Genomic DNA, 19127 nt, shown 5'->3' on the forward strand with positions numbered 1-19127 from the left:
AACCTTCCTCATCCTGCTTATTCCAGCTCGATGATTTATTTCTTCGATCCAGGGCTCATTTTTTTTTTTTTTTTTTGTAGAGTAAAAATTTTACTACGGAAGAGGAGGTGAATATTTTATTAATTGTATTGTATTCCTTGCCTCCAAAGAATCTATTAGGATGGGGCTTTTTCAATTCCATTAAAGTATAATTGCCAAAAACCGAATTTCGCTCCTGTTCAATAACACAAATTTAGAGAGGTTACAATCTAAAACTTACATTCCTAGACTTCTACCAGCATCAGTTATCACTCAGGAACAGTGGAACAAAGAAAACATTACATTCACTAACAAACTATTTTAATGTTTCAATTATTATATACAATTCTACTTCAAACATACAATTACTTTTAAATATAAATGCTAGCTATATACAATCCACCAATATCAAATATCAATTGATAATTGAACCATATAAATCGTATTGACCGAAATATATGTGTACATTTTGATGTTATTCCAAAGAATAATGGTACATATTTCACCTAAAATGAGCTGAATTTTTTCATGACATTATATATAAATAAGTATAAATAATAACTAGAAAGGTCCAACTCAGACTTTTGTTACAAAGACTAGTTGCAATCCATGAATTGGTTTCAGGCAGTTTGCCGAATAGACGGTATCAAACTAATTATCTGGGCATGATAAACACTCAATTCCATAAGAAAATCACAAAATTCAGCTCATTTTCTTGAAAAAGATCTCTGCTCTCACGCCTAACGGGATTCAAACAATATGTTGTTAAATTCTGATCAACAACATGGCCAAAATTTCTATAAAAAAGTATCTGAGAATACACACGTTACAAGGCAAAATCCTTCAAACTCTGTTTCTGATTCTCTTAAGACTGTTTTTTGTAATAAGTTGTAGATTAATTCTTAGATTCGATATTAATTAATCACTTTCTATAAATATGTAGAATGAATAGAGACTTAAATTTGTAGTCTCCAATGAATTACAAGAAAAGATTATAGCACCAAGTTTATAAAATTTCTGAGCGAGAGTTGTGGTCCTGATCGAAAAAAATAAAAAAAGCTAAATTCTATCTTAAATTATGTCATCACAATCCGATATTAATTCTTAAAAATTTCGCTAAGAATGGCGTATTACACACGTTTTCCACCAATCTTAAACTAACCATGTAATGTGTTTACTTAGTCATCGGTTGAACTCCTATAATAATGTTTAAAATACTAATTTTTAAACTGTAGAAGTATATGCGAACGGATTTTTTGCCACAAAAACTTCAAAATGGGAGTCATGTAAAATTAATTTTCTTTGGAATCAGTCTTTGCTTTTCCATAATCATTTGCAAGGTATGTTAAAAGATCTGTAAGTCCAGCAAATTCTGTGCGGCTCTGAGGAATTTCATTCTTAGGAATTTTCGGAAGAATTGATCCCATTCTAAATCTGAATTCCTCCATCTGAAACAATTCAATGTAAAAGATGTAGTGAAAAGATAAATCGACTAAAAAACACATAACTAAAATATAAAATACAGAATGTTTAATATAATTCCTGATGCGTAAAAAAAAGTTTTACTCACCGACTTCGCTCCAGAAAATTTCCATATACCATAGCAAACTAAAGAACATCCCGTCACCGCATAAAATGTTCCCCATTTAAGAGCCCTCATTGCCAATTCAACACCATTTTCTTGATATTCTCTTGAAAACGAAGACCCTATCTGAAACATTTTTGGATCCTTTCTTTTGGCAGAGGCTATGGACATTGCAAAGGCAATGCAAGCAGATACGGCAGTTACGGAGGTTAAAAAAAGACCAGCTGAAAGTGTAAGGTAATCATTATAAAACATTTTGCCCTTAAAGTGAACTATATAAATTTTACTGACCTTTCAATCTATAGTTAATATCTTTCACATTACTGCTTGGACTAAAGTTATCCGCTACATCCGATGGTGTTTTTTCAGAAGTCACATCCATTATCACTACAAATTCAGTTCAATACTGTTTTTGTGACTATGACATGAGCTTAAATGTTTCACTGGCAAAAATAAGCAATGCTGAAAAGTGCAGTTCAAACATTACCTCCAAGAAATCATATGTTCACTGACCTCCAAAGAGCTTGTAGAAATCTTATAAATAAAGAACATTCAACTTTTAGCTGAGTACCCTGCAAAATCACTAAATAATTTTACAAAAATCTTTCCACCTGCAAGGCGAAGGAATTTCAAAAAATATCATAGAACTTTTAAATTATTTTTTGAATGGGCGTTCCTCTTCTTGGCTTTTAGAAGGTCTTGCTTCACAATGGCTGCTAGTGCTGCAGACAGTGTGTGAGTGTAGTTTTTTTTTTTTGTTGTGACAGCAGTGTTAGTTCATGTACATCTTGAAATAGAAGTATTTATTAAATCTAAAATGCCTCACGTGATAGTTATCTTATGTAAATGTTCATAAGTGCGATAAAACCGTGAAATTCTTTAATAACATGAATTTTGTATAGAAATGTTAATATTCTAGGCAGGTTTCATAAAGGTTATGGTGGCATGAAAATGCCAATTGTCAATCTTCTACATGGTTTCAGCTGACACTGTTTACGTACCTGTAAGTGTAGATTTACCTCCTGAAGGAAATCTCTCACATGACAAAGACAAGATGACAAATGTAACAAGAAAATGGGAATTATTTCCTGGTAGAAATAAGTTTTGTTGTGATGGTCGTATTATGATGGCTCCACAGACTAGTGTTTTCTTTGTAACTGTGGGGCTAATTGTGGGTACTTGTAGCCTGTTCTTCGCGTTTGAGTAAGTATTTACCTTTTCCCTTTTGATTAATTGTGGTTAATGATTATAAAACTTGCACAAAAGTGTGATTAACACACAGTAAAAAAGTAAATATTTAAAATTATTTCTGAATCTATCTGTTTGTAGTTGCCCATTTCTCGCAATACGAATTACCCCTGCAATACCGATTGTCGGCGCTGTGTTATTTATTTTTGTTATGTCATCGTTATTAAGAACCAGTTTTAGTGATCCAGGAGTTATACCAAGAGCAACACCTGATGAAGCTGCTTATATTGAGAAGCAAATAGGTTAATATAACTTATATAATTTATATTTTAACATGTATACCTCTCAGAATAATTGAGGTAAGTTACCAAAGAATTGCCTAAAATTCGTTATTTATTCTTATTTAAATTTATAATTACAAACAAAAATTACGAATCTTTAAATAAAAAAATTGCTAAAATTCATTCAGTTTTATAGCAATTTTATTTGTATAGTATTGAAAGAATATTTTCTGAGTCATAGAAGGTTGTGTGGGTGTGCCACTGTATATTTAGACTAATTAACTTTTGCTGTTCGTTAAAATAACTGCGTTGTATATTAAATCTTTAGATAAGACGTTTGCCATTGTTTACTATTATCTTTGCGAATTATACTGTGGTATTTTTTTTTAAAAAAACTTGCGAAAACTAGTTTTAACATTATACATAATGCAATAAAGTGAACGTTTCTTCAGTGACAAGTTCCTTAAAAAAATTAACTAGATAAAAGTAAATTAATTTAAAATACATTTTGTTCACTAAGATATACATTCATTCTAACATGATAAATAATCTTTCATCTTTTTAAAAAATAGACCTCTTCGCGGTCTTTTACAAGTATTCCAGATAAGAAAGTATTTGCGGGGAAAAATAGACAACGATTAGTAATTTCATATACCAGTTGTTGCTAGGTTGTAATCGTCTGGTTACAAAGCATAATAAGAAGTGGATTCTAAAATGAGTTTATATAAAAATCTAGATCAGACATTAGCTGGTTGGAAAATTATTTGAAGTAAAAGTCAGCATTTTGAATTATAATTGGCATGAAGGACTCTTAAAATAGCCTTGAAATATTTACTGCCTTTCCCATGACTTATTGATAATCTACTTTCTTTAAGGACATTAGATCTCTCTCTTTCACACTCAATTACCACCAATTAGGTGAATAGTGAAACATGTTAAATACTTTGTTATCTTTTCTTTACAGATATTTAATATTTTCAAAGTAGAGTTTTGAGATCTTTGAAGCTATACTTTTTCAGTTTGCCTTGATGTTGTTTTGATAGTGGCATGCTTAAGTTAATGAGGCCAGGGTCCTGGATGGGCTCATAGTGCTAAGAAGTTAGTTTCCTAGTTTAAATGTCCCCTTAAGAGACTTGTCGACTAGCTACTATTTCGGAGAGAGTATCACAGTCCATTATAACTCAATTGATTATGGCCTACAGAAGTAATTGAAAAGCATTTTTATTAACCGTTAGAGTAGCCAAACTTTTGCTTTCCTATTTGAATTAATCTATTATTCGGATTAATGCAAATAAATTGTGAAAACTTCAAGCCTGTTTCTTTGCTTCTTCTGTTGTGCAGTTTCTTTAGTGCGTAGATAATAAAAACAAACGATACAGTAAACTGTGTAAGATAGGGCTACCTGAAGCTAACCTGATTGTTATACCATTTAACTTCTTCAAAATGTATTTCTACACTATTAAGTTACAAATTTATTGATAATTCTATATCAGGAATTTTCTTCATTATTGTTATTAATGCGTTTTTTCTTTTCTTTTTTTTTAAAAAAATACAGAAGTGCCAAACAGCACTAATTCAACAACCTACAGACCACCTCCTAGGACTAAAGAAATTACTGTACGAGGTCAGACTGTGAAATTAAAATATTGTTTTACATGTAAAATATTTCGACCTCCTAGAGCTTCACATTGTAGTTTATGTGATAATTGTGTTGGTAATTATAGTTTTTATATTGTTTATTTCTTTTAATTATTAATGTTGGATTATTTTTTTTTTTTAAGTTTTTAATATTACAAATTTTCAAGGACGTATTTATGTATTTTTTTTCAGAACGTTTTGATCATCACTGCCCATGGGTTGGTAATTGCGTTGGGAAACGTAACTATAGATATTTCTATATGTTTATAGTGTCATTAGCATTCCTTTGTGTTTTTATCTTAGCGGGCGCTGTGACCCATCTAATTTTACGTAAGTGTTTTTTATTAATTATTTTGAATAATTTCAGTAACGCGTATTAATCTTATGGAAATTTTCTCAAATGTTTCTGTTATACTTAGTTTTTTTTCATTTTTCAGTCACTAAAGATGATAGACTGTTCTTTGAGGCTGTGAAAGAGTCTCCAGCAAGTGTGATTGTAGCCCTTGTATGTTTTTTTAGCGTATGGAGTGTACTAGGTTTGGCTGGGTTTCATACATATTTAACTACATCAAATCAAACAACTAATGAAGATGTAAATTCTATAAATTTTTATTGATTTTGTTTGATTTATTATTATACTTGATTTTTTTTATCTTATTTGTAATTTTGTTTGATTTTAGATAAAAGGATCATTTTCCTCGAAAAGAGGACAAGCTAGTTATAATCCTTATAGTAGAGGAAATATCTGTTCAAATTGTTGCCATATACTTTGCGGTCCTTCCCCTCCAAGTTTAATAGGTAAGTTATTCTTCTATTTATTTATTTCTTTGCAGATAATATATTTGATACTTGAATTTTGTTGACTAAATAAGTAGCATAAATCAACCCAGAATATGGGACAGGTGCCAAACTGTAGAAATCCAAGCGCCAGTGAATAAGACGAGGTAGCTTTGTTATGCGCCCCTTGGCCACATTTCCAAGTAGCGAGATCAGTGGAATATGTTCGTTTCCTTAAATTAAAAGGCAATGTTTCTCTTATCCAGATTCCTTCTAAGCCTTCTTATTTACTTTTCATTTCGGAGAGGTTCTGAGACTATAATATTTTGCAATCTTGCCAGTGTCTCAGTACCGCATTGCTAGTCCGGTACTGAATTGATTTCAGTAAGATTTCATTTTCAATTTCGAAAAATTGGGTATCATATGACTTACTTGACTTGCTATAAAGGAAGGTTTTGGGCCATTGGGTATGCGCAAAGGCACCTTCTTTATGAAACTTTTAATTAAGTTTTGATTTGCAAATTTTCTTGAAAACTCTTTGGCAACAGATAACGTTTAGATCTTTTTTTTTTTTTAATTTCGCCTGATAAATTTATTGCACTTGGGCCCTTATAATGTTAATAAATTCCCCCATCTCCTCGACGAAACACATTCTATCTCTTGCTGTTTACTTTTCGTCTATTCGGTGAAGAATCCTGATATTATTTTTTTTTTTTTCAGATAGGAGAGGATTGGTGACGCTAGAATACGCAGCTGAAAGGCAACTTTGGGATGGTCGAGCCCACGAGAGTACAGTTATATCAAATAATAGGACTTACGGTGCACTTCCTCAGCCAAATCAAGTTCAGGTGTAATATTTAATTTCCAAATTAAGTAGTTTAAAGTCTTATATATTCTTAATCACCTTAAGTATCCTTAATTTATGATACCTGTGTGATTTTATAATGTGTTTCTTCATCATTAGTGCAATAATTGATTTGTTAACCCAAAAATGTTGATCTTTTATGTCTTCCAATTTTGTTTAGCAGTTTAAATCCAATTTCTTATTGTTTTGCTCAAGATCAATAAAGATAGACAGTTGGCGAAAACATTTTTTCGCATAACTTATTTAAAAACAGAGTAGCGAGGCCAAACCAACGTTTGATATTTCCCGTTTCGCATTGAGAAAGATTTGAGCATGAAGTGATGCTGATGGAAACCTTCAAGAGTTTCTATTCTAGTTGATGACATCTGAACTCAGCTATTGTGCTAGAATATCCCGCTTTGGCTATACTCGTAGAACATCATTCTACAGTTATTTGCAAAAGAATACTCTTTTCAGCAAGACATCAGAAGTCTTCCCACATTATCACAAACATTCACTGCATTCGAAGATTCGAACTTTGAGCTCCTTTCATAACCTGTTAACAGCCATCCCTTGGACCTTGATTATCACTTTTTCTGCTTCTTAGAAAAAAAAAAAAAAAAAAAAAAAAAAAAAAAAAAAAAAAAAAAAAAAAAAAAACGGAGTTATGAACAGGATGTCTGGAAGTAGTTCTTATGCCTCTAATATTAACTTCGGGAGACGGGAAGGCATCAAGTAGTTGATCTACAAAAGAGTTCATCTGTGGAAAGAGATGACCTACTTTTTGATGAATAAGCTTAATAGATTAGTAAACAAATCAATTTTTAATTTTAATCTGAATAACGCTTTTAGTGTAACACGCTATTATCAAATTGTTTGCACTGTTGAATGCTTGAATAAATCCTACAGTTCTTAAAATTAAAAAAGTAGATTATTTCTTTTTGCAATAAATTAAGTAATTGAAAATAATTTCTTACAGTCATTGATCAGTCGTTTAAGAAGTTGTTGACTGGCTGACATAAGAAAATCAGACATATTTTTTTCCCCCGTAAGAAGGCCATGTATTATTTCAAATTTTATTTCAGAAGTCCAAAATAAATAAATAATTAAAAAAAATATCTGGTTTGTTTTTAAGGCATAATAAATTTTTTTAAATATTTTATCAAAAAAGAAAAACAATAGAAACAGTTCAGAGGTGATAGAGGTGAAGTTAGAATTATCGATTTTTTTTTTATTTTATGAAGATATCCTACAATCTGAAAACCCAATTTCTTGTAAATTAAAAGGATGCAACCAAAAAGTGTTTTTTTTTTATTTTATTTTTTTGTGTTTAGACTATTTTTACTACATCATATTCATAGATAGAATAGTAAGACGTTCGTTAGAATCAGTCACAATTTTAGTTATCTTTCATTTCAAAAAAATTAGTATTGGATTGAGAATTTTTTTTTCAAGTTTAATTTATAAATCTCCCATATAAAATCAAGTTTCAGATATTAAGGATTAAAAAAAAAAGTTATAAAGTCAGAATTTTTGAAACTGACTAGCATTCTCTACCAGTTGAATTGCTTTAAATTAAGAATAATCGATAAAAGAAAAGAAAAAAAAAAATTTTATTTATATATTGTGATAAGATAGAAATAGCTTCATAATATTCAGTGCCCTTGACGTGATTCTTGAGAATAATTGGTAACTTCTAAAATAATTTGTTAAATAAACAGTGTGCTTTGAACTCTTTTTTATCACTTTTATAAGTATTAATTAATTTCTTTTAATACTTCCCTTGTATAAGAGATGTTGCTATTTCATGTAATGTACGTATCACTTTCCCAAAAAAAATGGTGATTATAGGTGCGTTGCTGTTTCTATACGAAATAATTATCTGGAAGTGCGAATTTTCCTTATGAAAAACATAAGAAAATTGTTTACATAAAATACTGGAAATCTTTGAATACTAATACTAATACCTGGACAACATTTATATGTATAAATGTCTAGCCAAAGTTCCGAGTTATTAGAATATTAGTTTGGATGTACGACTGAAAGGAATGGATTTTTTAAGTATTTTTAATTTTCTAGGATAATTTAGAGGGTTTCTTTTCAACTTTGACAGTTTTTTTTATTTTTATTTAACTGAGGTTAGTTGACTGGAAAATCACAGTTATATGTTATGTAAAATAGGCATTACAACAAACCTCACAATAATGTATCATATATTACATATCCGTATTTTTGTACAACTAAATTACAAATTAAAAATATTTTCATATTGTGTAACAGGAAGGCTGTGTACAAAAGTTCAGATATTTTCTATTAGAATTGCCAAAGTAGTTTGAAATTATATATTATGATTCAAAGAAATGTTATACAAAGCTGTAATTAAACAATCATCCATTTTTTACGAAGTTAAAAAAAGTGCGGGTAAAAAAACAATAACTTTACATTTTTACAGATAAACGGCATAAATGGAAAAGTTTGCGGAGGAAGTGGCGATGTAGAAGGCATGACAACCAGACATGGCAGTGCAGGAGATGGCGGATCTATCAGCCATACGTGTCAGTCTGCTTCAGCTGCGCCGGTCACACAAACAGTACTATGCCAGCCAACAGCTAATCCTCAAGGTATTTACTATCCTCCACAATATGTTGTAACACCATCACCACAACATCAACAATATCACCTAGATCCTCGACTATATTATTCCAGTCTTCCATTGCGCCGTACACGGCATAAACATTTTATACCCATAGATCATACGTTGCCGAGAGCTAAAGAACAAATGTATTTGATGCAAGAGCGTGTACATTTGCAGAATCGCCGTTTTAATCATCCCAACACCACCACTAGCGGACTCATGATGCATGAACGATATGCTCTTTCTGAATTTGGCGCTTACCATCATGGTGGAAGCCGTTATGTAGTTGGTTTGAGAAACAAATTGCAAAATGATGTTTTAGCAATTCAAAGCCCGTGTAGTGAGACAGAAGATAGTCTTGAATGATTAGTGTAGTCCGGGATATTTGGTGTTTATGTGTGTCTGAAGGTTCTAGTTATTAGCAAATAGATCGGTGTATTTTATATGAATACTGCTCAACGTTTCAACTGAATTCATTCTATTCTAGAAACCGTTAACAATGGGCTTAGCATTTACAGTACCTATAGATAACCTATTCTTTCCGTTTGTCAATAAAAATTCATCTGGGAAAACCGTCCTTCAGTTCTAGCATTTGTATCAGAAATTCAATAGAACCCAGCAGTCTTCTTCAGTTTTATTAATTCGTTTATTACTTTTTCAATAATTCATACAAAATGTCTCTTGTAAATTTGCTTTAATTTCTTATTCTCATGAAGTTTCTTGTCAGTTATATGTTTTAAGAACGAGAATGTTACACAACCACAAATTACGGGACACTTATGCATCCCGAAGAGTTTTATCTGGACACCTGATACCAACTCATAGTAACGTATAATCCCGTTAATATCAGTTGTTTATAAAAATCGTACTGTTAGGGTTCTAAATCGCCGACCACGCTAGAAAAATGCGATGGACTTAGCGCATCCCAGTCCTTCTCTACGGATCCCATTGCGTGCGTTGAGCAATATATTAAGAAAACTATGTGCTAATTACAGACCTCCAGGATGCTAAAAGGAACTAAATATCCCGTGCTTTCGTTATTGTTACATTTAGTTCTGTTACTTTCTTTTTATTTAATAGGCAGATTAAATATAATTTCAAATAACAAAAAAAAATTAAGTTTACCACCAGATTTGTTTTAATGATTCACTCTTGTTCTTTTTTCTTTCTTTTGAGCGATTTCTGGCAAAAAAAAAAAAAAATTAAGCAGAATTTGGTAAGTTAAGAAATAAATTTGATGTTTCTTACAATCAACTTTTTAATCATTCACCGATAAACTTAATAGTGTTTTATCAATAGCTTATCTAACTGAAATCTTTCAAAAATAAAATAAACTGAAGAAGACAAATAAAATTGCACCAATCAGAAAAAGTAAAATTACTGGTTAGATATATTCACTTTTTACGTCAACTGCAAAGTAAATGATTTGATTCGGGGAAACATTTCAACACTTATAGAAGATTATGTTTATGCAAAATAAAAATGGTAAGCAAAAAATTAAGCATGTGTCTAAAAATGTTTAAAAATTAGAGAATTGAACTTTTGCTATACTAAAAATTGCCAGAAGATTTCGGTACATAATTAACCGACTTGGTGTACTCCTTCCGAGAAATTATGGTCCATAACGTTTCTCTTAGATTACCGAGAACCCTGGTCCGAGGAAGGCCTTTTATCTTCGTTATTCTAGAAGTGGATATCACTTCGCTAAAGATCGTCGTCTCCAACAAGTGGTAGAAGTTTAGGCTTTCAGCTGCTTTGGGTGGGTGGTGATTGGTTAAACAATTTGAAAAAGGAAGTCAATTAGAATTGTTCTACCGTCGTGTAACAAAACATCGTTTGGTCCTCACTCCTACCGGCGAAGACTGCTCATAGTTACGACTCCAATGATGCTAATCCTACTGAATGATCATGCTAGTGATATTTTCCAAAAACATAATACTTCACCTCGTATTTTGAGAATTCAAGAATTGAAGTTTTGCTTTGACCATTTCATCTTCCTGATTTAAACCAATAAAACAAGTATAAGAGGTGCGATTAATTTCTCCTCAATCAGTTTACTTATAAAGAACAGCGACGTCACTCTTAACAAACCTGTGAAGAGCTTCAACAAGATGGCATCAACTACCATATTGGAAATCTGTTCAGAGAATTTATTATGAACCATAGTATTGTAACGTACATTAAACATATTTTTAATTTTGCTAATTTTATTTCCCCATTGAAGCCATATACTCTTAGATTGTTTGAGTAAAGTGTAAAAGTTCTAGCCTTGAGACTTTACTCCATCTGATTGGTGCAGCTTTCTTGGTAGCAGTTTATTTGAAAAAAAAAAAAAACATTATACATTATTTCTCTTCTTTATGTAATTACACGGGGCATGAAAGCTTTCAGAGTGGTATAATTTTACTTCATTTTACTATCTCAGTAATAAATTTTGTATCCATTTAATTTGTTTAAAAATTAAATTGCATGATTAGTGAGTTTGCATATTCAAACTTGGTCTCTTAGTGAAATTAGTTGAAGAAAAAATAAAAAGGTTATAGGTATTACAATAATCATAAGAAAAAGGATTGCTTGTTGCCTAGTTCTGTTGCTTAATTGAAAACCAGAATTATTTTATGGTAAATTGTGCTTTATTATTAATATTAACTAAGCCACCTGCTAAAATTACTGTTGGATAATATATAATTTTAAGGTACTCCTCCCTCAATTACTGAAAGTTGGTACTCCAACACTTGTCGGTTGGAGAGAAACTGTCACATATAATTTAGAAACTAAATAATTTATTATTATAAAAGAATTTGTGGAATTCTTTTTTGTCTCTCAAACCAAATCGCCTATAATTTCTCTAAAACGATGCCGAATTATTTTGATAAGGTATCCTGCTGAAACCTCTATCGTTTTAAAAATATTTAAGGATTAAATAAGTTGATAAAGATCGGAAATGGATTTTCCTAAAGGCTTATTTTTCATTTTTCCTTAATTTTCTCGAAAACATTAAATTTTCCTTTAACTTTGAATCCTTGTAAGTTGGTCTATAACATTAATAGACATGGAAGTTTTCGTATTGCTGGTCTTCCCTCTAAAAAAAAATTTTTTGTTGACTGAATTCCGTACTTTGAAAAAATCGCTTTGAATGAATCCCTTCAACAATTTGACCATTTTATCTGCATTTCAATTTAGCTTGTTAGTAAAAATTCAATCTTTGGAGAAAACCTTAAAATTAACGTGAGAGTAAGTCATTAAAAGTGTCCAGATTTTTTTTTCTATTTTATTTTGTTAATTTAAATAACGACTGTAGAGGCAAATAGATATTGATTTAAAAATTTATCCAAATTTTTATTATTTTCTTTGAACAAATAAATTTTGTAGGTTTTAAAATAATCAGCATTTTTTTAAACTATTCATTTTTTAGAATATATGCTGTAAGAAAGAATTATTGGGACACAGACTGATCATACTTGGATTTATTGCCTATCTTAGAATGTATTTGTGATACGGTAGTGCCTCACAAGAGGAGAGTTCCGAATTACATTCATCGTTCTTGGTCATTAATACAAAATTTCGAGACAAAAAAAAAAAAAAGACGGTAAAAGATAAACTGCTTGTGTTTAATTTTTACTTATTTTATTCAAAAGATTTGTTTTTATTTATTGAAATAAAAAGAACCTTTTCCACTTCTGAATGTAGCATGGACAGGATGTACATTGATGTAGAATTAAGTGGTAGCGAATTGCCAGAAAAGTCAGGTTGAATTCATATTTTTGAACAATCTTGCATGAAACTGTGCATATAAGTAAATTTTTGGTTGACTTGACCAAACCTATAAAGTTACCTAAGCATGTTTTTGCTGAGTATTTCTCATAAAACTTGAAGGTACCAGTTTTATTTATTATTATTACATTATTATTTTAAATTATCGTTTTAGGTAAATGATGTAAACAAAATAATTTTATGATTTTTATGAATCCAAAATATGCAATCGTATATCTACATAAAAAAGAAAGACTGAACTTAGTTAGAACACACTTCTTTTAAACTTTTATGAAGATTACCCAGTTTGATTGAGTGTTTCCCGTTAGGTTACCTTACTAGCTGTTAAATCGCTGACAGATACTATTCGGAGGGTTCGAAATAGAAATAAAAAGTAGTACAGTCCAAATTTCTGGCCATGGTTATGTTATTAAATTTTTCTCAAAATACCATGGACAAAAGTCGACTAAAATAAAAAGTTCTTTTTTTTTGTATCCATTTTTTTCGTGGTAATTGATTTTAAAGCTTCTGTCAAACATCTTTTATTAAAGTCAATTAACATTTGCTATAACAAAAAGATTTTTAAGTTTTTGTGAGAGATATTTTTTTAAATAGTAAGTATTGTTATGCTCCGATGTTTCAAACTTGACAGAATTTGATATATTGCTGCAAAGAAGATTTTTATTAATTTTTTTTGCTCAAATATTTGAAAAAAAAAATTTCAATAATGTAAAACGTGTTTAGAGATTATATTTTTGAAGTTAAGATATCTAGAAGAGTTAGTTCGTTTATTGAATCTTAAACAGTCTAAAAAAAAAAGACACTATCGTTGAATGTATCAATTAAAAACTCATTCTCAAATCAATATTGAGGCAGGATATTTCAGCAAACATTGCTCTTTCCTTCTTAATGACCTGGAGGGAGGAATACTCGCTAAAATTATGTTGTATTGGATTATTACTTACCACTTACCATCCTGAACTACCGATAAACCCTTTTTGCATTTTTTTAAATAATAATTTGGAAATGACTGTTTTTCCTAATTCATAAATAACCATTTAACTTTATTTTCTTTATTAAACTTAATGAATGTTTTTGGCTTCCTTTTTAAGCAGATGAAAATTAATTTTTCTGTTTTAAATTTATTTTCTTTTTAATTCATTGTGTGTTTGTTTATTAAATATTGTTTATAGGAATATTTAATTTTAAGTTATAATATACTGTATATTTAAGAAATCTAGCCTAATCTTGTTTGAATATGTATTTTCTTTTATATATTCCTTAATTTGAAGGATTTTATCAAAAATTAATTTCCTTTTAAAGAAAATTTACTAGTAAATTTAAAAATATTTTTCTAATAAAAATTTTGAGTATTATTTTAAATATATATTTTTTAAACCGTTTAAATTTGTTTTGTACTTTGTTTACAGATGTGACCTGCAATATAAGACCAATCGTAGAAGCTGAAGAAGTTGTATTAAAACCAAACGAATTGAAACCAGCAACAACAGGTGGCGGCGGTTGTGTGTCTTCACGTGATCTAAGAGATTTAGATCTGGAACTAGATGAAGTACCAAATTCTGTTGTCACATTAAGTGCAAGTAGGTTACGTCTTTTACAAGATACAACAATGATAGAATCAGCTTTAGATTTGGATTCATTAGAAGAGTCCACATCGTCTATGGATACTGGCAGTCAGGCTGGCTTATTGAAAGCTAAGGAGGTACATTGACATCAAATTATGGTACATATTTATTGTATATGTATAAATAATTTCTCATTTATGTACATGACTGTATATAAATATGTATAGAATGTAATAAATTCTTATACATTTGTTTAAAAAAAAAGGAGGGGAAGAAATAAATTATCTACTTAGTTGCGATGAAAATGAAACTCTTGCCTCGAAGTGGTAACTAAAGCTGAAGTGCTTATCAAACAAAAATATTTTTTGGAAGTCAGAAAAGAAAATAAAGAACTTCTCGGGCAAAATTTCTCTCAAGTGCAAAGAAAGAACTCTATACTTATTTGAGATATTCCGAAAACACCGGACAGTGAGCTTTAAAGAGCAAACACGAAGAGAACGTCTAAAGGCAGACAGCTGGCCTCCAAACTGGGATCTGTCGAGTGGGAGTCCAGTGCACTGTGCACTAACCATTTAGGTTATACATTCCCGTCACCCCATGCTTTAGAGAATTAATTAAACTGCTTTAGAGTTTATTGCCCCATTTCTCCCTCTAATTCCAGAACGTACACAAAACTAAACGAAATAGTTTTACCAAACCTCTTGGGAATAATAAATGTAAAGAAAAAGGAAGGTAAAGAGCGAGGTAAAAGTTATAAACAAGTACAACAAACTTGTTGAACCTGTATCTTAAACTTTTTCTGCAACCTAGTGTTCTATTGAATTTTCCGCCAATAGTTCCACTTGTAAAATTTTGATAAAAAGAAATCATCTAAAGTAAATTTTGCATCAAACATATGGAATAAAAAATATATGTTTGTAAGTATATACTTATATACTTCATGATATAACGCATTTAAATAGTTAATCAAACATAATCGAAAAACTCTGCTAAAATGATCATTGGATTATTTATAATCGTAAAAAACTAATAAATTTATAAAAATATGTAAACGAATCATTCCCTTTTCGAAATAATTCCATGTGAAAATGAAAATCTAGGAAAGGCCTTCTGTGTTACATTGTTAGGGCTAGGAAACAAAATAAATTATTTGTCTAATATATTAATTCTTAATATAGCTATACATAACGTAAGTTTGGGAATGATGAAGGCTGTGATATTTTTTGTTTAAATAATTTATTATCTCCAATTTTCAAAACTTTATAAAATATTGTTAAACATCGTTTGTATAATTAAAACGCTTTTGTAAAATATTACCTTTTTTTTGCAATTATTTATCTATTTGTACATAAATTATCATCCCTTTTGTACGTTGTTTAAATAATATTTTTCTTAAATTATTAAAAAACTTTTTTTAATGATATTAACTGTGACTAACGCTGTCTGAAAAATATAATCATAAATGCAAGTTTTTTTTGTTTTTGTTTTAAGATAGGTCACTCAAAATATTTGAAGGTTGGAAAAAAATGAGAAAATAATTGGTTTATACTTTCAAACTAATTTACTTTTTTGTAGCGAATTTTATTTGTTTTGAAGATTCGTGATTTCTGTTTTAATTTTCCAAATCGTAATTGCCTATACCCAGATATATTGTACTTTTCTCCCAGTAGTCACTTTGATTGTGATTATATTTGCTCAAAACTTCTGGCCTGCCTTTTCCCATCACAATTTCCAGTTGCTCAATATGTTCCGCAATTCCATAGCTTCTAACAGCGAAAGTACCTTACCACTCCTTCATGATTATCAAAGTGTTTTTCTCCAGTAGAAATTTTCCGGATTATTTTTCTTTGTTGAGATAGAGACTTCTTTGATTTATCTACAGTAAGTTCTTTAATTTGACTAGATCCGTTATTTAACACCTTTTAGGTTTTGTTCTACACTTTATGAGTGGCCCCATATTTACGCAGCTTCATAAAAGGCGCAAGTAAGCCTTTCTTCACGGCATCTTCTCAATAAACGTTCAAAATATTTTTCCCTCTATTAACCGAATATTTAATTCAAATTTAATTGGAAATAGATTTTGCTTGGTAAACATAGGTTGCCATTTATCAACCCTCGGTGAAAACGTTTCAGTTTTGAGGCCAATCAGTAATATGCGGGTTGAAATAAAAGTTAACATCCAAAAGTCGTCAACTGATTGAAATTAGAGTCATAACATGTGCTGCGGTGACATTAAAAAGGGTCTAATTTGGTACATTTTACATCGCATGTCCACTTCTGTCAATTTGATCAGAATTGGGAGTCTAAAGGGTGATCTCTAAAGTTGTTTTCGAGGTGTTCATCTCCTGTCTCACAATTACAGCAGCCTTTCACATTCTTACAATCGTGTAGTGTAGTTTCTTCTTTTTCCTAACAAAATCTACAGTCTAGTTGTCAAGCCATGCGTGCATCTCAGATTTCTGAATAGCGATCTTTAAATAAAATTAAAGTTAAAAGTTTAAAATTAAAAAAACGGACTTTATAAACGGTGAGAATAATATCAAAGAACAAATTAAAGAGATGAAGTAAGCTAAATGAACTGAAGCTTAGGGATCAAGAAATGAAAGGTTGAAATGCAGCATACCAACAACATCCAAGAAGATAGAACCGAAGCCATAGGAGAGAATCTGATGCCAAGATTGTGTTAAAAATGTAATTTAGTGGCAGAATATTCATTTTCCCAAAATCATGGTCTGTTGGAACAAAGTAAAATTAGGTGAGTAGCTAATAAATATATCCCATCCATGCTATGACGGTCGACAGGCTTTTTCTATGCTACAAAATGGTTCAAAGTCCATGGTTCTAAAAATCCCTCTTGTAGTGATGATCCGCTGCCTCATGAGACCTTTGCCCATGCTCAATTGCCGCTCTCTCAAACAAGGATTACTTTTTATCATTTCCTTTAGGATTAAATTGATTGCTCAGGACTTACTCACCATACAACCGCCTGACTGTCTTGATGACTCTTAAATTGGTATCCCTTTCTCATGCGCTATCAGCTGCACAAATGTAAATCGTTACTAATAATGCACCCAGATTTGAAATCTTGCATTATTTCTGTACACACCGGCAGTTATGACTCCTTTCTCTATCTTGAAACGTCCACTATGCCCTTACTCCGTTATTTAGTGAAGAGTTAGCTAGGGTAGTATGTTACAAAAACATAGAATCTTAGAACTTAGCAATTAGAAAAGGGACGGGACCTATACTCCTCGGCACCGTAGCCACAAGAGACTTATTGTGCCTTCCTCTTTTTGATATAAACATAAGTGGAAGTCGAATTCTTGAAAATAACTTATTAATCAGTTTCTGATAATGGATGAGACCTCTCAAAAACGTAAAAATAAAAAACATGCACGATCGATAAAATCATCTACATTATCATCTAGCACTGTGGACTCAATCAAATTTTTATTTGAAGAAAAAAAAAAGGCTTTCTAAGGCTACACAAAGCGTCGTTTTCGTGCACAACGCAACGTATTATGCCGAGCTCGAAAAATAATTACCTTGTACTCAAACCGCCATCAGAGTATCAAAGTAGCGTTGCAATGTTAGTACTTAGTTGGTCAAAGCGCTCTAGAACTGTAATAATTGCACTTATAAAAAAGTCGAATACGTATTCGCTAGTGTCTAGATGTGATCTTCAAATTCTGAATTTAGATTACTAGATCACATCAAAATTATATTAAGTTTAATTACTCAGTTGAAAGTAAAAAAATTAAACAATAACTGACAGTATTAAAATTAAGTGCGTAATATTTTTGAGTGACCTTCTTACAGATTTTATTAAGTCTCACATTAAACGGTGTATCTATTTGCTTTTTTTTCATCACATTAAGTTGTAAGAAAATTTAATATAACAGGTGTACAAGATTTAGTAGTTAGTGTTCTCAGTTGCATTCAGTAGTGATATATATAGAAAATAATTTTTAATTATTATTTATGTAAAAATAAATTAAATAAGTATTTTTATTAAGAAGGATTAATACCATTGAAAGTTTTTTGTGCCTAAAATAAAAAGGTGATTTTGCTCTATATTTATCCCAACTGTTAACCCGTTTATTTATTTATAAGTTATTTATGTAAATCAGATATCACGAAAATTATATTTACGATGAGCAATTATGAAAAAAAAAATAATAATCATAATACAGTTTGTGCAGTAAATTCCAGTTATCCGAATATAGATCATCTGACACTATTTATTTATTTTTGTAGCTTAATTAAAGCGATTCAAGTATATAAAACAACAGAAGAAATATAAAGCTTACAGCAAACATTGAGCGACGGGGTCTAAAACTAAACTGACGATTCTTTTTTTTTATATCTGTTAAATATTATTGCTCTTTTTGAACTATATTATGTGCCTCTGACAATATTTATTTTAGCGGATAATTGTACAATAAACGAATGTATTGATAATGTAGATTAATTGTTTAACTAAATACTGATTTACAAAAAAAGTAATTAAAAATTGTCTTATAAGTTATTTTTGCTAATTATGTATATTATATATATATATAGAAAATAAAAATGAAAATTTTAGAATAGTCACGTGTATAATTTTAAAATTTGTAATTTCATGTACAAATGGAAATATGTAATGTTACAATGAAAATTATTGAATAAAAGATAAATAATAATCATTAAATCTGAAAATCGTCTGCTTCAACTCTGATTGCCAATAATCGTTTTTTATTTATCATTTAAGACTCGTCATAATCTGACTTTTCTTAGTGCACTGCCGGTCTCCGGACAGTGAGCTGTAAGAAGAAAGCAAAAT

The 19127-nt window shown here is 30.4% G+C and overlaps 2 protein-coding genes across 5 annotated transcripts; one reads left to right on the forward strand and one right to left on the reverse strand.

Moving 5' to 3' along the window:
- Window positions 1–322: 322 nt before the first annotated feature.
- On the reverse strand, window positions 323–2132 carry LOC141453687 (transmembrane protein 242). 2 transcript variants are annotated; one of them, XM_074127190.1, is made up of 3 exons: window positions 1895–2132; window positions 1589–1764; window positions 323–1466 (listed from the first exon to the last, which is right to left on the reverse strand). In XM_074127190.1, the coding sequence occupies exons 1-3, from the start codon at window positions 1983–1985 to the stop codon at window positions 1311–1313; spliced, it is 423 nt and encodes a 140-aa protein (XP_073983291.1). In that variant the 5' UTR covers window positions 1986–2132; the 3' UTR covers window positions 323–1310. The 2 variants fall into 2 exon arrangements, with proteins under 2 accessions (XP_073983291.1, XP_073983279.1); XM_074127178.1 differs by having other exon boundaries at window positions 1589–1827.
- A 169-nt stretch (window positions 2133–2301) lies between these two features.
- On the forward strand, window positions 2302–18621 carry app (Palmitoyltransferase app). Of its 3 annotated transcripts, XM_074127158.1 has the most exons (10): window positions 2302–2806; window positions 2933–3093; window positions 4628–4786; window positions 4903–5040; window positions 5148–5302; window positions 5391–5508; window positions 6208–6335; window positions 8784–8952; window positions 14150–14463; window positions 14571–18621. In XM_074127158.1, the coding sequence occupies exons 1-9, from the start codon at window positions 2577–2579 to the stop codon at window positions 14449–14451; spliced, it is 1560 nt and encodes a 519-aa protein (XP_073983259.1). In that variant the 5' UTR covers window positions 2302–2576; the 3' UTR covers window positions 14452–14463; window positions 14571–18621. The 3 variants fall into 3 exon arrangements, with proteins under 3 accessions (XP_073983259.1, XP_073983254.1, XP_073983267.1); XM_074127153.1 differs by having other exon boundaries at window positions 14150–18621; XM_074127166.1 differs by lacking the exons at window positions 14150–14463; window positions 14571–18621 and adding an exon at window positions 12382–14098.
- The last annotated feature ends 506 nt before the right edge of the window (window positions 18622–19127 follow it).

The sequence above is a fragment of the Rhodnius prolixus genome, unplaced genomic scaffold (assembly GCF_049639745.1).
Source record: "Rhodnius prolixus isolate KJV_2025 unplaced genomic scaffold, Rpr scaffold_1, whole genome shotgun sequence".
In the NCBI taxonomy this organism is placed as follows: Eukaryota; Metazoa; Arthropoda; class Insecta; order Hemiptera; family Reduviidae; genus Rhodnius; species Rhodnius prolixus.

Bases quoted from the DNA above. Each gene is read 5' to 3' on its own strand.
- app (XM_074127153.1), top strand. From the start codon at position 2,577: ATGGTTTCAGCTGACACTGTTTACGTACCTGTAAGTGTAGATTTACCT. The intron at 3,094-4,627 runs GTTAATATAACT...AAAAAAATACAG, and splicing joins TTATATTGAGAAGCAAATAG to AAGTGCCAAACAGCACTAAT. The intron at 5,041-5,147 runs GTAAGTGTTTTT...TTCATTTTTCAG, and splicing joins TGTGACCCATCTAATTTTAC to TCACTAAAGATGATAGACTG.
- LOC141453687 (XM_074127178.1), bottom strand. From the start codon at position 1,985: ATGGATGTGACTTCTGAAAAAACACCATCGGATGTAGCGGATAACTTT. The intron at 1,828-1,894 runs GTCAGTAAAATT...TTACACTTTCAG, and splicing joins TATTAACTATAGATTGAAAG to CTGGTCTTTTTTTAACCTCC. The intron at 1,467-1,588 runs GTGAGTAAAACT...GAATTGTTTCAG, and splicing joins AATTTTCTGGAGCGAAGTCG to ATGGAGGAATTCAGATTTAG.